The sequence below is a fragment of the Mus caroli genome, unplaced genomic scaffold (genome assembly GCF_978045245.1).
Source record: "Mus caroli unplaced genomic scaffold, Mus_caroli_1 scaffold_12, whole genome shotgun sequence".
Lineage (NCBI taxonomy): Eukaryota > Metazoa > Chordata > Mammalia > Rodentia > Muridae > Mus > Mus caroli.
This window is the reverse complement of record NW_028227267.1, coordinates 56,917,742-56,933,735: the sequence shown is the minus strand read 5'-3', so window position 1 is coordinate 56,933,735 and position 15,994 is coordinate 56,917,742. Positions and strand designations below refer to the sequence as shown.

The 15,994-nt window shown below is 43.0% G+C and overlaps 1 protein-coding gene across 1 annotated transcript in view; it reads right to left on the bottom strand.

Annotated features, from left to right (window-relative positions):
* Positions 1-15,994, bottom strand: part of Mipep (mitochondrial intermediate peptidase) — a 108,462-nt gene that overhangs the window by 51,439 nt on the left and 41,029 nt on the right. Inside the window, exons 15-16 of the mRNA XM_021181536.2 lie at positions 5,437-5,511; positions 2,182-2,301 (exon numbers count right to left, since the gene is read on the bottom strand). Coding sequence (XP_021037195.1) covers positions 2,182-2,301; positions 5,437-5,511 — 195 coding nt within the window. The remainder of the gene's footprint in view (positions 1-2,181; positions 2,302-5,436; positions 5,512-15,994) is intronic.

The window sequence follows — 15,994 nt, the reverse complement described above, 5'->3', positions numbered from 1 at the left end:
TATGTTTGAATACTTGGGCCTCAGTTGGTGGAAGTGTTTGGGAAGGATTAGGAGGTGTGGCCTTGTTGGAGGAGGTGTGTCAGGCAGTGTAGGGTTGGCTTTCAGGTTTTAAAAGCACTGTGCCATTGCAGTGTGCCCCTTCTCCCTGCCTTGTGCCTACGGCTCAAATGGGAGCCCTCAGCTGTTTCTTTACTCTGCCATCGTGGACTTTAACCTTCTGAAACTGAAAGCTCAATTAAATGCTTTCTTTTGTAAGTTGCCTTGGTCATGCTGTTTTATCACAGCAATGGAAAACTAACTAAGACACGGGGTAAGGGACAGTGGCAGACATGTTCCCTGCCACACTTAGTTCTGTAGGTCTGGACAGTGTCCGGTCTTTTCCCCATCTATGTTTATTTATGAGGCGCACTCCTCAGTAGTTATTTTGTATGGAACTGAACTTGCATTAATTTTCCTTTAAGACTTATTTATTTTCATTTTTTGTTTGGGTGTTTTGCCACCCCACCTCCCCGCCAGTGTATGTATGTATGTGTGTGTGTGTGTGTGTGTGTGCTTTGTTTGTGCTTACAGCCAGCCTATAGAATATGGAAGCCAGAAGAAGGTGTCATAGTCCCTGAAACTGGAGTTACAGATGGCTATGAGCCTCCATGTAGGCACTGATAATTGAACCTGGGTCCTCTGAAAGAGCAGGAAGTACTCTTAACCCCTGAGACATCTCTTTAGTCCTAACTTGCATTATTATTATTTTTTTTATAAAGCTAAGTAGAATATTTGGTGAGAACAACAACAAAAAGAAAAAACCCACAAAACTCAAAACAAAACAAAAAACACCCCACTGAAGCCCCACAAAGTTCACAAATTAGGTAAGTTATTGAAACCTAGGAAACTGCTACTATTCTGTCTTCCATAGTTAAGAGGTTGTCTTCATCCCTATCATGTATACTGAAGAGTTCAACAGATCACAGGCTAGAATAATAAATGATAGAAGATCAAAAATAGGCAATTGGGGCCATGATTCTGTATATTTAGAGCATTAAGCTTCTAAGACAATAAGAACCTAATGACTTGGAGCACTGTCAAGGTCAAATAGTCCTTCAAATGGCATATAAATTATTTCTGAACATATTTACTAGTGAGGAGACAGTGACCTGGGGGCTAGTTACAATTTAATGATTAACTTAGTCTTTGAACATCAACTGATGCCCAATCCTTTAACTTGGCCCTGACTTTGTCTTCCCATAGTTTGGAATTCTCTTAGCATTAATTCCTTATTGGACTGACTAGGTTGGAAGGATACAATCTCAAGCCACCTGTGGCCAGCTCGCCTCCTGGACAGGGGAAATAAAACAAACCCAGAGAACAACAGCGCTGAGAACAGAGAAGACACACATGTGCAGTGATGTCATAGAAGACCTAGATTCAGTTTAGCTGGAGCCAGACACATCTGCACCTTTCCGGTTATAAGACTCAACTAATACCCTCTCTGCTTAAATCCTTAGAAAGCATTCTAGTGTAGTGTCAAGTTTCCCTGAGTTCTTAACACCTACAACTGGGAAGCCATGAGAAATGAGTCTACACTGCTGAGCCAATCAGTTGATCCTCTTTCCACGGGAACCTGGGACTAACCAGAGAAAGTCTAACGTGCCTTTCCATCTCAGTCTGTTACTCTCTAATCCTGGGAAGGACCTCACTAGTAGGCCCGAGGAGAGGCGAGTACTCACAAGACTATGCTGGTTTAAGAGGGAAATTGGAGTTCTTTTTCCAAAGCAGTGCTATGAAGTCAGGCACGTAGGACTTAGAAATGGCAACCAGTCTCCTGCCCTCTAGCTCAGCAGGGCACTAAACAAGACAGGATATAAAGAATATAGCACAACCCCTGGAATAATGTAAGGTACTCAATAAATGTTAGTTCTCTTTGCAATGAATACTAGGAGAGTCTCAACATATATATATGTAATTAAAAACAAACTAAAAAGAAGACTGACTAATCCCGGGTTCCTAGGCATAATGGGACACACTAAGAGCAAAGAGAAAATGCACAGAGCAGGAGGCTCCTCACATCTGCCCATGGACAACTTCAACACAAACGCAGGGATCTCAAGTCCTCCAGGAGGTACTGATGGTGATCTAGAGAAATGAGCAGAGCCATTCACAGCATGATGGATTAAAATGCAGACTTACAGTGTCAGGAACATAGGGCAAGCCATAAAACTGCTCTTGTGTTTCCATGAGGATATCTGTGGTTGACTTCTTCAAGGGATGCTGGCCATGGTAGATTTGATCCAGGGCGGCATAAAAGACCTGGGCAGACAGAAACCTCTGTTTAGCTTTGGTAGTCCATCCTGTATTTAAGATGTGGTCAGTCAAAGATGTCGTAAGTGCACCAGAATGGCAATTATGAACCACAGCTGAAAAGACTCACGAACATAAATATGTGTTATTTGAGACACACTCTGAACCCCATATATAACCAGTCAAGAGCTTAAAGGGGTACCCTCGAGCTCTCCATAATCAAGGTTGCTGCTCAATTTTGAACCTTATCCATCATTAAATTTGTGGCCACAAGACTGGAATTAGGCAGCAGTTATAAATATGTTAAAATAAAAAAATCGAATTACAGCTTGTGGTCCCTGTATCTAACAAATCCTGTTTGGTTTCTTCCTGGATCCTGTTTGTCATCAGCGAGAGGTGTGAGGTGGTCAGAGTCCTAGCGTTGCATTTAGAATGGAAGGAGCACTAAGTGACACGGCTGCACAGAAAAGGATGCAGAAAACATCTAGTGCAGGGGAGCATGGAGGGGCAGGGGCAGCCCCTGACGCAGCTGCTGTAGAGTTTGAAGCAAGGGCCACAGCAGATGCCAGATCTCTATCAGAAAGAACAAAGGAAGCAGCTGGGGGGTGGTGCAGCGGGGGTGGGGTGGGGGAAGACCCCTCCCTTCCGAGTGGAGGAAAGTGGCCGTGGGACAGAGGAAAGCACCAAAGAAAATGTGGACATAAAATCTGGACATGTGAGCTGAGTGCTGGGGTGGTAACACCGGGTGGATTTACCTCCTAAGAGGTTTGTTTCACCAGGACATCTAACCTGAGTGCTGGAGTGGTAACACCGTGTGGATTTACCTCCTAAGAAAGCTGCAGTGTTTTATTTAAAGAGACAGTTTGATGTGCAATTACACTGCTGTGGCGAGCCTTTCCGGCTTAGAAATGGAATCTGCAGAGGATGCCCAGCTGCTGACTTGAAAGAAGTGAGGATTAGTTTGGATAAAAGAAAACATGTAAATGACCTCTGGCCCCTGCCTTCGCCTACATATAGAATTATGCTTGTGAATTATAAAGCTAAGTTAAGCCTTCCCGGGGAAGAGTACAGACATTTTCTGAATATAAACATTGTGTTCTTCAGGCTGGTTATCCAAACATACAGTTAAATACTGCGCTCTCAGTTCCGTCATGAGCAGTCACAATGGAAAACGATAGCCCCAGAGCCCAGAGCTGTCAGAGTAAATGGTGACGAATGGAACCTTAATTCTAACCTCAACCGAGGAGGCACACTGTTGTCCTACTCTACAAACAAGCTCGAATCCAAGAGCTTTGTCTCTTCCACTATGCCTTTGAAACGACGGAAATGTGGACTTTTAGGAACACTTGCAGCGTCCTAGTTTAGAGAGATTTAGGCGTGGCCTTGTTGGAAGAGGTAGGTCACTGGAAGGGGGCTTTGGGAATTAGACTCCACATCACTTGTGCTTGAAGTTTAGGACGCACACTCCAGGCTGCCTGCTCCTGCCTGCTGTGCCTGCTCCTGCCTGCTGTGCCTGCTCCTGCCTACTGTGCCTGCTCTGCCATTGCTCTCAACTGTAAGCCAAACGACTCTGCTCCTTACGCTAGCACTGATCATGGTGTTGTGTCACAGTAACAGAGCAGTGGCCCAGACCCTGCTCACCCAGCTGCTGCACTCCCGGAACCAAGCCTCAGCATCACACAGAAGGACTCAGTCCGTTTGTGAGACAGTGCATGACAAAAGGAGTGCCACAGTGTCTAACAGACCGTCTAGACCACCTCGGAACTTTACCCGCTTGTCTGGACTGCAGCTCAGGAGCAGGGCATACCACATGTATCATCGGGGATGGCTCCCCTCTCTCAGGCTTATTCTTTTGGATGGGCAGAAAAGAACAGTTGGTTCCTGGTTTAAAATAAAATCATTGGAACAGTGGTTCAGAGAGAAAGCTCCATGAGACCTTCAAAAGCAAATCAAAAGGTTTCATCGCCAGGGATGCACATACATGCGATCCCAGCACCGAAAGGCTGAGGCAGGAGAATCACATTCTAGGCCAGCCTGAGCCATTACTGAGATACCAAAATCAAAACGAAGTTATAAAATGCCTTTCTCCAGGTAATACTATTATTAAAAAATTAAAATTATTTTTAATTGAACTTACATGCATGGCCATTGAATAATGAAAATTCATGGTTATGGCTATATAACCATTCTCCTCACTAAAGAATTCAGGGACTAGCCAGGCGTGGTGGTGCACACCTTTAATCCCAGCACTAGGGAGACAGAGGCAGGTGGATTTCTGAGTTCGAGGCCAGCCTGGTCTACAAAGTGAGTTCCAGGAAAGCCAGGGCTATACAGAGAAACCCTGTCTTGAAACAAAAAAAGAAAAGAAAAGAAAAGAAAAAAAAAGTCAGGGACTGAAGCCAGCGCCTGTTGCATGCTCCGGGCATACACTATACCCCTAGGTAGCATACATACCAAGACACAACAAAATAGAGCTCATTTATTGCTTGCTAGGAATTGGATTTGGTTTTTGGGTTTGGGGTAGAGAATTTTTAAAAACCAAAAGCAACTGGAGACCAGTTTCCATGTGAAAGAGCTAACTGGATCATGATAGAGTGCCGCTGAGGTCAAAGGTGAGTGTGCAGACTGTTCATTACTGTTAAGACATAAGGACAAGACACTCCCACAAACAATCTCAGTAAGTACAAATATCTGAACAGCTGGTAACCGACCTGGCATCCAGTGGCTCATCAGATCGCCCCTGTCTTCATCTCATAACCCAGGAAACTGCCTATATCCTAAAACTAAAACTAATTACTGTTTAAACTTCACAGGAAGGGCCACAATTTGTTTTAAAAAACAGAAAAAGAGTAACAATACAGATGGTTGGGTCTGAGCCCTCACTTGGCTCTATGCCCCTGCTGGGCTTTGATTTCCTTGGTAAAAATGGGAAATGACCATATTTCAGATTTCCCGTGACCCTCATACAGATACTGTGAGAAGTTCATGTGTCAAGGAACTTCTGGCCAAGTTCCTTGAACGGAGGTGAAAGGTGTTCAGAATCATAATTATTGTAATAAATGTGTAGCACTGGCGAGAGCTTCAAATTGTGAGTATATATGGGATAATGTCTGGAAAACATTAGCATGAGGCGCACACACATACCTGAAGTTGCATCTCTGCTGCTGTGCAAACCTTCTTAGATTCACAGAGACGAGACACCATAGCTTTTGGGAGTGGCTTCATAAAACAAAACAATATATACATCAGTAAATTGCTTAATAAGCCACCTCAACAAGTGTACTTCAGGGTCAGGAAATTTAAAAGTAACATTGCGTGGGGGAAAAAATGAATGGCAGATCTCATTATACTGCAAAAACAACCTTTGAATATTTTAGTTGACAAGATAACATGACTGAAGGCATTCCATTTAATTTTAAGAAGGACTGTCAAATAAGGGTTTGCACAAGCAAAAACAGGATTAGAGGGAGTGACGGTATTGGCACTGATCTTTCAAATCTATTTAAACCCCACAGGGAAGACTTGTGTTCCTTTGTTTCCAGCAAGTATGTTCAAGTGCTCTCTTAACTTTCAAGTGCACATAATAACCGACAAAGAGCCTAGAAGATTAAAATGCCGAGATAAGTGCTATCCCACAGTGCCAGACAGGGTTAAACTGGACTGATACTCTCAAACATCAGTGTGGTGATAAACTTCATGTTCTTACTTTTCCAACCTGGAAGACTACAAGGCTTGAACTTGGTATGAAGTCCATGTTATTTAAGGCTTTCTCCATGAAACTAATTAGACCTAATCCTATGACACTTATACACTTGGGGAAAAACTGAATAATGTAGTTCAAGTGAGTAAGTTCTTTACTGAAGAAAGCTAAAATTCCTTCTACAGAGAAACACGTTATCTAAGAAACCGGAGGCAGGTGAGTGGGAGTTTAGCTACTGGAGTGTGGGCTCATTCACAGCTGCTGCTATCTCCATTCCCAGAGCAGTGACTGCCACAGGACTCTGAAAGGCTTTTCGGATGGAACAATTCTTTCCTGTGACCCGGTTACAGAGAAGAGCCAGAGTAAGGAGGAACTGACTCGATTCCTAATGAAGAAAGAGACAGTTTTGGAAATTCACAAAGACAGAGATGAAGAAAGACAAGTGATGCAGAAGGTGAGACTCCCTCATGCCCTTCCGTGCTTGAACATTTGGCCTCCATCCTGCGGCACTGTACAGGAAGGTTGGGACGCTTTTAGGTGGGTGGAGCCTCAGTGGATCACTGGGGCGAGGCCTTTCTATTCCAGCCCCACTTGCTGTCCATCAATCTCTGCTTCCCAAGTGCAGATGTAATGCAACCAACCAGTGTCCTGCCCCTGCTGCCACATCTTCCCCGCCATGACATTTTCTGGCTTCTCTTGCCTGCTGAAAGGGTCAACACTGTCACCTGTGCTCTGTCATGGAGGGCTGGTCTGCATCCTCCAACTCAGGACAAGTTTCTAGGGTTCAGGGAGAGCTCGATTGTTAGCTGCCTCGTCCTGCAGTAATGCTGCCATCGACCTGCCAAGCTTTCTACATGGTTGGAGGGTGGGACACACCCAACGGGTCAGTGTTTCAAAAGTAAAGCGTTCCTGACGGGAAGGCAGCAATGCTTGAGAAAGGACGGGGAGTCCGAATTACTAAAGGTGTGCACGAAGATGCCTGTAACGCTTCAGTGCGTATGACAAGACAGTATGCATCAGTACCACAAGCCAGACTCCGTGGCTTTAGCTAAGGGATAGGTCACTGGACAAGTATCTGCAGACAGCCTGCCCTTCCTCTGACTGGTATAGTCGTTGGTCAAAAAGAAAACAGAAATCTCAGCTCTCTAGGAACTTATACTCTAGCCCATCTTGGTATTTAAAAAAAAAATACTATTGAAAAACCGGACAGTTTTTATTCTATCAGTTCCCCCAAGGCTCAAGGGTCAAGCACAGGACTTAACCCCAATTTCCTGTAAAATGTGAGCATCTGGCCTCTAAGTATTCAACTGTACTAACACCCCAATACTGACACACAAACAACATCCCTCTAAGCTCACTTATGAACTTCTGCACCTTAGTCCTATTAATTGCCATTATGCTATAAGTGGGTGAGCATTAGATGTCAATTATTTTACTTTAAATACTTCAAAGAAAATGATAAAATGCAAATTAAAAAGGAAGTATGCTAACGATACCAGCCAACTCCTCACTCATCCCATAAACTGCCAGTGTAAGTTACTGTTGTGCGAGTAGGGAGGACAGGTTTCTCTTTTCTCAGTTCCAGCTCTCTGAATTTAGGTTTCCATGTTAATTTAGATATTGTCCACTTTTAGGAGAATCCTGCTTAATCAGCATGCTTACTGTTTTCTTTTGCTTTAAAAAGGTCTCTGAGGCTGGGTGTTTATTTATAAAGAAAGCAAATTTACTAGGATCAAACTTTCAGAAACTAGCAGTCTAAGACTAGGTGGCTCTAATAACGAGAATCTCCTGGTAGATGGTGGGAACATGTACAGAAGAGCCCACATGAAGAGACGGGCAAAGGCCTGCTCTCTTATAACAACCTACCCAACCAACCCCAGGAATTAACCAAGGTCCCTTAAAAACCACAGTTATTTCTTATAGGGTGATACTAATGAAAGTTCCATAACCCCAACACTGCTACACAGAGGACCAAACTTCCAGCAAACAAATATTTGGGACATGCTCCATTTCCAAATCACAGCAGACAATTTACCCAGAATCCACCATACTCAAGACTGAGTCCTCAAAACCCCCTTATCAGTACCCCAAGTGGTGCCTGACCATTAAGGCCACCGAATATTCTGTAGGTCTGATTAGCTAGACTATTCCCTGACACTTCCTGTTTAGCAATATTTTATCCACCAAATTACCCATCCCAATGCTCTGCCACAGACAAGCCCATGTCCTCCTGTACTTGGAGATGGTGGGAGCAGAATCTCTCCCCTGCTGTAAAACTCCACTGCACTGCAGCTGGTCCCTCTGAAGAAATGCTGTCTTGTTGGGTCTTTTTTTTTTTTTTAATAGGATTATACCTTTTTCTTTATAAGATAAAACATCATCTTCTGTCCCCAAGAATCATAATCCTGCTAACTGCATCAGATGGAGGTGGAGCTATGGGAGTAGGTGGCAGCTGTGCCATTTGAAAATACAACCCACCATCAAAGCATTCTGTTATCCAGTGACAAAGCCATCCCCACGCAAAGTTTTGTTTTTGTTTTTCATTAATGTCCCAACAAGTTCTCCCTAACAGTGTTATAGTGGTAATATAAAACACAGTGATTATAATTATGTATTCAAGTACACAATTAGCATATAATTAATGGTTGGCAAGGTGAACATGTGGGAAAATGTCGGTAGGAGAATGAGATAGGTCCAGAATTGGAGGTAGGTAGGCACACAAAAACATGTTTCTCCCAGTCCTTACAGTTTTCACAGTAGATGTATCTCTAAGCAATCCAGCAGGTGAGGAGGAAGGAAACTCACAGGAGCCCCCACGAGAAGGCCAGACCTCTTCCTGGAGCCCCAGCAAGGCCTGAAGGCTGGAGCTCCCCAGAAAGTCGGACAAGCAGCTCTGATAGCAAAACCTGACCCGGACAGAGCAGGAGCTGTGAGGCGGTTTATCTTCTTAAAACACTCATTGCACTTCATGAATGCAGAAACAGGAACGTGTCTAAAGTGCATTTGGCCAGAGCTCTTCAAGCTTGTTCTAAAACTAAAAATCTACAGTATTTAAAGCATTTTAATTTCTAACCACCCGGAAAATTCTGATCTTCAAAACACGTAATTCCAACATTCCAGGTCAACAACTATAAATTTCTACTTGGCACATATTTTATCTGAGATAAAGAGTGTGAGAGCATTTACCACTTTTTTGGAAAACTAAAAGAAAAGACAAAAATAGTAAAAAGTTAAATTTTTTACTGCTGCCAAATCTGAAAACCTGACCTTGACCTCAAACTACAGGTGAAAGAGACCTGACTCCTGCAGGCTGCCCCTGACCTCTGTACAAGCTTGCACCACGTGTGCACACGCACACACACACACACACACACACTAAAACTATGTTAAAAGTTTCAAGTTTAAATGTTCCAGGAATAGTCTGTTGTGTTGTATGTTGCCTGAAAAAGTAGATTAGATGGTAGATGATGGTCCTGGGAGGAGTTGGGCCATAGGGTGTGAGTATGGTTAAAATGTACTGCATGCAAGTAGAAAATTCTCAAAACCTAAATAAAAATATTTTTAAATGGGTTAGGTCACAGGTAGCAACCAACCTCTGAGCTTGTGAGCCAGCCCCAGTAAAATGTTTTCCTTTCTAAGAGCTGCCATGGTCAAGGTGTCTGCTCACAGCAGTAGAACCCTAACTTAGACAGTTTTTGAGCTTCTTTCCTTCAATCCTATCCACATTTTAAAAATACAAGTGCTTCAAAGCACTGACTTGGAAATAAATAATTATATGTACGTTCTACCAAGAAAAGAAGACACTCTAATATGTAAAACTCCTTAAGGAAAAAATGGCATGTGCACAAGGTAGCGCCCTGTTAAGCTACATACTACTGTAGTCTGTGTGTAAACTTACTTTCTTCAGAGCCCCCTCAGTCTCTCCCAAACCAGCACTGACGCCCTTGTGGGAGACTCTAAGGTCCTCTCTGCGACAGCACTATGCTAGACATCATTTCTGGCTGAGATCTCCCAAGGGAGTTCAGCATGTCCCTTATCCCTTGTCACATCACAGGTATCCAAAGCTCCGCCCACCTGCTTCTTCAAAGCCAAGTCCACACCATGCCAGCCAGCCCCCCGCCCCCCAGCCCCCCTTACTACTGTCTCATGCTGCAAACTACAGAGTACCACCATGCCCGCCCCGCCCCCCTGCCCCGCCTAGCCCTCCCGAGAACTTGTTTACATTGTAAAGAGCATGTTTCCATTTTGTGATTGTCAGGAAACATTTAGTATCAATAGTCTTCTGCAGGGGGTTTTCCATGTCACTCCTGACATACTACCCTGAAAGTAGTTTCAGAATATGTGTGTAAATTTATTGCAAAACAATATTTACTGGGTAAACTTTATCCATCAGAGTTTCTATCGGGAAAAGCCTGCAAGCCCTCTTTCTAGAACTCCCCAGGCCTGACGCTGGCCTCGTCCCCAGTAGGTTGCCCTTGTGTTGGGAGACTGGAGATCATTCCTTAGGAGAAGAGAGAACAGATGAGGAGACGCCCAAGGTCTGCCCTCACCACACGTTATCAGACCGTCCGAGGCAGCCGACCGAGCAGTGGAGAGACAGCACTGAATGCCTGGGCTCCTCCCCGGATCACAGGAGAAGAGCACTGGGACGTGCACAGGAAGCACAGAAGAGACAGAAGGCCGGCACCCCACCACCACCAATGCCTCCTGCAGCACTGTACTAGTGAAATTTCACATTTAAAGATCAGCTTTGAAATAGAAAACCAACCAACTAACCAACCGGAGGCTTGGCTTTCAATGATTCAATGGTAAGAAACACTGATGCTGACTATAAAGGTAGGAGCTATGCGTCTTGAACTGGTGGTTGACTACCCAGCCCAGACATCCATGGTTTTGCCAGATATTCAACAGGAAGTCCTGTTCTGGTATTTAATTAACTTATCCATCCTATAACCACACACTTGCCCAATGGCTCAAGTTAAATTCCTGCATTCTCAGTCTTCGAGGCCCCGCCAGCTGCCCTGGCTGACCGTGTCCTCACAGCCTCCAGCAGTCCAGGGCACCCTCTCTGTACCCAAAGCTGAGCTTTGCTAGCTAGCTCTGACTCCCAACACTCATTTACTCATGACTTCCCCTCTTCAGCATCAGACATAATTACAGCCCCAAAGTGGAAAAACTGTAGCGCTTACCTATGTCCCTTTCATGCCGTGAGTGGGCTCGGGTTAACTGGGCAGCAAGAAAGGCTTTCGTCTAAATATGAACCATAAGGATGATAATTATCTGGCTTTATGAAACCCGAAGAAAGTAAAGACCAGCAGCATGATAGCATCTGAGGAGAGACCTTGATCCTGCTCCACACTTCCCTACCTAGAAATAGTAAGTGATAATAACACAAGTCCATATTTGCATACATCATCAACAGGGCCTTTGTATTTTTCTAAAGTGTAATCCACTATCTCCAGGCTTTACAGTGTGAAGACGTTATTAAATTGGACTAACACAATATTTAAAGGTTTGGATGCATTATTTTTCAATTTCTAAATGTTTGGTTTTTTTTTTTTTTTTAATGAGCTTGACAACTTTGGTGAATGGTGCTTTTATGCATCAATAATATACTATCCAAATACAGACAGCAAAAGTACACAGAACTCAGGGAATGCAGTACACCCACCCTCCCATGCAAGACTTACACCTCAATTTTTGTTAGGAAAGAAGTTAGTTGTCTATTAAAGATCTAAACAATAGAATTAGAAGGCAAAGTCAACAGAGGTGGACAAAATCCTGGACACAATGTTCATAAAATACACAATCTGCTATAGCACATATGGACTATTGCCAAAGTGAATCCCTACAAACTATGAAGAATTCACACCAGACAGCCCACTAAGTCAGCCAGGCCTGATGGTGCATATAGTGCATACAAGTGTGCTAACACCCAGGAGGCTGGCTGGACTAAATGTTGACTTCCAGGAGACTGTGATTCAAACAAACAAAAGAAAACAAAGCAAAATTCAGCTACATTTCTAAAAGATCCTAGGCCAAAGGCAAAAATCACAAAGGAAATGAACAATGTCATAGCTATTTCATACTAAAACTATAGAAACTAGCTGAGGCGATGCATCATGAAATTTTAAGCAGATGGCATTCAAATCTAAATGTGTAGATTACATAAGACAATTAGATAAATGTCACCTTAAGAAATCAGGAAAGCCTTTAATCCTAGCACTTGGGAGACAGAGGGAGGTGGATCTCAATGAATTAAGGTCATCCTGGTGTACATAGTGAGTTCAAAGGCAAATGAGAGCTATGTAATGAGTGGAGGATGGGGGGGGGGGAGAGAAGGGGGGAGGAGGGGGAGGAGGGGGAGGGGAAGAGGAAGGAGGAGAATTAGAAGAATTAGAAGAATTAGAAGAAGAATTAGAAGAAGAAGAAGAAGAAGAAGAAGGAGGGAAGGAAGGAAGGAAGGAAGGAAGGAAGGAAGGAAGGAAGGAAGGAAGGAAAGAAAGAAAGAAAGAAAGAAAGAAAGAAAGAAAGAAGGAAGGAAGGAAGGAAGTGGATGGAACAAGAAAGGAAGAAATGAAGAATAACAAAGCAAAAAACATCAGTGAACTGAAACCAAGCAGAAGACTTGGTATTTGCTCTTTGAAAATCCTAATAAAACAGATTAGTAAAGGAAAAAGCGAGAGAAACAATGCTGAGTAGGAAGGAATATAATTACAGATGAGGCTGAAAATGAAAGATAAAAGAATACTATAAATAAGTATGCCAATAAACTTAAGAACTTGGGTTAAATTTCTAGAAAATTACAACTTAGCAAAGCTTATTAAGAAGAAAGTCCAGTCAAGGAGTCCAACAACTACAAAAAAAAAAAAACAAAAAAACAAACAAACAAAAAAAACCAAAAAACCAAAAAACAAAAAACCAACCACTTGCTAAAAATCTTCCTCCAGAGAAAGTAAATCATAAATGGCTTTAGAGATGAACTTTGACAAAGCTCTATGAAACAGATGACTATAGTTTTACTTAAAAACAGAAAAAAACTATAGAGAGCAGAAAAAGAAGGAACACACACCAACTAAATAGCTCATTTTATAAAATGGCCTCTACTCAACACCAGTGAAAACAAAGTCATTGTCCAATCTCTCTCACAAACCCAAGTTTTCTCTGTTCACAAAGTACCAAGAAGTCAGCTCTGTGTTAAAAAAAAAATACAAATTCAAGATGAAAGTTGTTTAATTCTAGAATGTAAAGGTGTCCTACTGCTAGTTCTTAACACTTCTACTCATTATCCAATTCCTCAAGAGATGTGGTGAAAACAATCTGGTAGAACATGGCAATCATTAATGATTAAAAAAATAATAATAAACAAAACTCTGTAAGCTAAAAATTGGAAGGAATTTGCATTCCCTGGCATCTGTACCAAACCCATAATAAGCGTCTCCCTTCATGATAAAACAGTGGAAACATTGCTCTAAAAACCAGGCTGAACAAAAGCATCAATCAGGATCAAGGCAAGTCACATTCATACGCAGCTTCTACTCAGAGGGTGGAATGACACAAGAAAAAGAAACAAACAAAAGCTATGCGGACTGGAAAGAGAACAAAGCACTCACAGCAGAAGAAATGATGCAGACGCGGGTCCAAGTCTACAGGCAGGTTCCTGGAACCAAGGGCTTGCCCAAGGTCACTGAGTGTATTTACAGCAGTATGAAGGGTGAAGCTTTTAGAAATAAGTCTGGCAAATGTGGATCAAGGTCTTAGAAAGAAGACATTAAAAGTTTATTCTAAGACTTTTAAGAAACCCGATAAATGGTGAGCTATTCCCTCGTCATGAATCTGAAGACTCAATCCTGACATTGGTATATGGCACAGATACAGCATATATACAGATATGCTGCTGTACACAGAGAAATACACAATTCTTATACTTTAAAAAAAAATAAGTAACTTGATTCGACAATGCCTAGGAAAGCACACAAGCACCCAAGAATAGACCGAATTTTTGAGAAGTATACAGAAGAGGACTGGCCCACTGGTGTTAAGCTACAGTAACAGAGACCATGTAGAACAGTTACCACCAACATACAGGTAAGGTAGAGCACAATGCGCTGACTGTCCCTTAGGTGACAGGACACTGGAGGAAGGGGAATCGCCCTGCTCCAAGTAAGAATGTTTGACCAATGCTAATATAGTATTATATAGTAATACTATATAGTAATATAATATTGCTAATAATAATATAATACAAACTAAAAAAATGAGATAAAGGGGGTTACTATAGGACATGAGCTGAGTATACAGAAGCTATGTGGTCTACCTAGGAGTTTGGCTACTTCAATTCAGTTAGAGTTAAAACTCTATTAAAAATCTGATTAAAAATCTATTCTGAAAAAGTGGGGTAGAGACAGCACCTTAGAACAAAGGAAACCCTAGCCCTAACCACTATCCTACTCTTGGGCTCATTTTAAAATGTTTACCTAGAGCCTGATGTGAAAAGATCTCAGTGCCAGAGCTGGGTCACAGTGCTCTGCCACTAACCAAGGGCAGTAAGACAAACAAAGAAAGACTCTGGGCATACCTCACTTCCTAGGGAGGTAGTCTGGGCTTTCCAGGACTTTCCAGGCTCCTGAAGGCTTTTCCTTCTAGCCAAAATGGTCTATCCCGTCTTGGCCTCAGGAACTGAAGGCAAGAGCCTTGGGACAATGCCTGACTTTTACTATGACTGAGATGTGGAGACTGGCACGAAGCATAAACTCAGTAGAAACGTTCTCGCTGAGGGCTTCACCTCCTTCCGATGCCCTCAGTAAGTATTAGTATGCTTTAAGGAAATAGATAGGGCTACTGAGAGCTCCTTTTCCAAGACCTCATGTATTCACTACCCTCTTCAGACACTCCCTGCACCCTAAGGCAGCCTGGCTTGGACTTTCCCTGCTATCCTGGGTATGAGGCATCTGGCTCTACTCCATAGGCCTCATACTGGAAGCAATTGCCAAACTCCTGTCCCCGCCAGACACCAACATGAAGCTATGGATGGTTGCAGGACTTTTTGTAGGGTTAAGTGTGGCCAGACCATTGACTATGCCTACAAAATCCCCCAAACGACTCTTCACAATAGTTAATTTCACTTTGCCATTTTAAAAACTGAAATAGACTACAATGCAGACTCATTTTGATTCAAGACTACCTTGAAACACATCTACTATTATAGAGTTGAAGAAAATAGAATCAAACCCCCAAAAGGCAACAAAATCACATTATATATTGTAACCTCCCCCAGCCTGAAACCTGCTTGCTCAGGGGTGGAGCTTGCCGCTCAATCATTCTGCCATGCCCACTGCTGGAGCTTGCCTCTTTGCTGTTCCGAAGCCATCACGTGGTCACCCTGCTACTGGACCCCAAGATTATTTGGCGGGAATCAGGCCCCCTTCCCCTACTTCATAACCGTGCAAAATAATAAAACTGAGCTTTGATCAGAATGACTGTCTTAGCTACATTTTTTTTCTCGCCCGCCTAGCCCCTCTTCTCTTCCAGGTTTCCAAAATGCCTTTCCAGGCTAGAACCCAGACCTGTGATCTGCTGGCCGGACACAACAATACGTCTCGGGATAGTCAGAGAGGGAAATAGAGATGAGGGTCAGCCCTAATTTGATTAATGTTCTCTCCTAATCTGATTAATCCTTTCATTTAACATCTTTATGTTTCACTCTTCTGCACCAACCCTGTACTAGGCAAAAGTCGAGGGCTTAGAGAGGCAAACAGCAATGTAAGACAAAGTATGCTATGGTGGGGAACATTCCCGCTATAAGACAAGGTACGCTATGATGGGGAATGTTCCCAGAAGGCAAGAGTGTATTTTCCAATGAACACGGGACAGCTCGGTGAGAATGTTGCTCAGTGGCAGAACACGTGGCTAGCATGTGCAAGGCTGTGGGCTAGATCCCCAGCACCACAGGACAATGGAAAACAAAACAAAAATACATTGGGGTGATTAAGTGCCAGCATG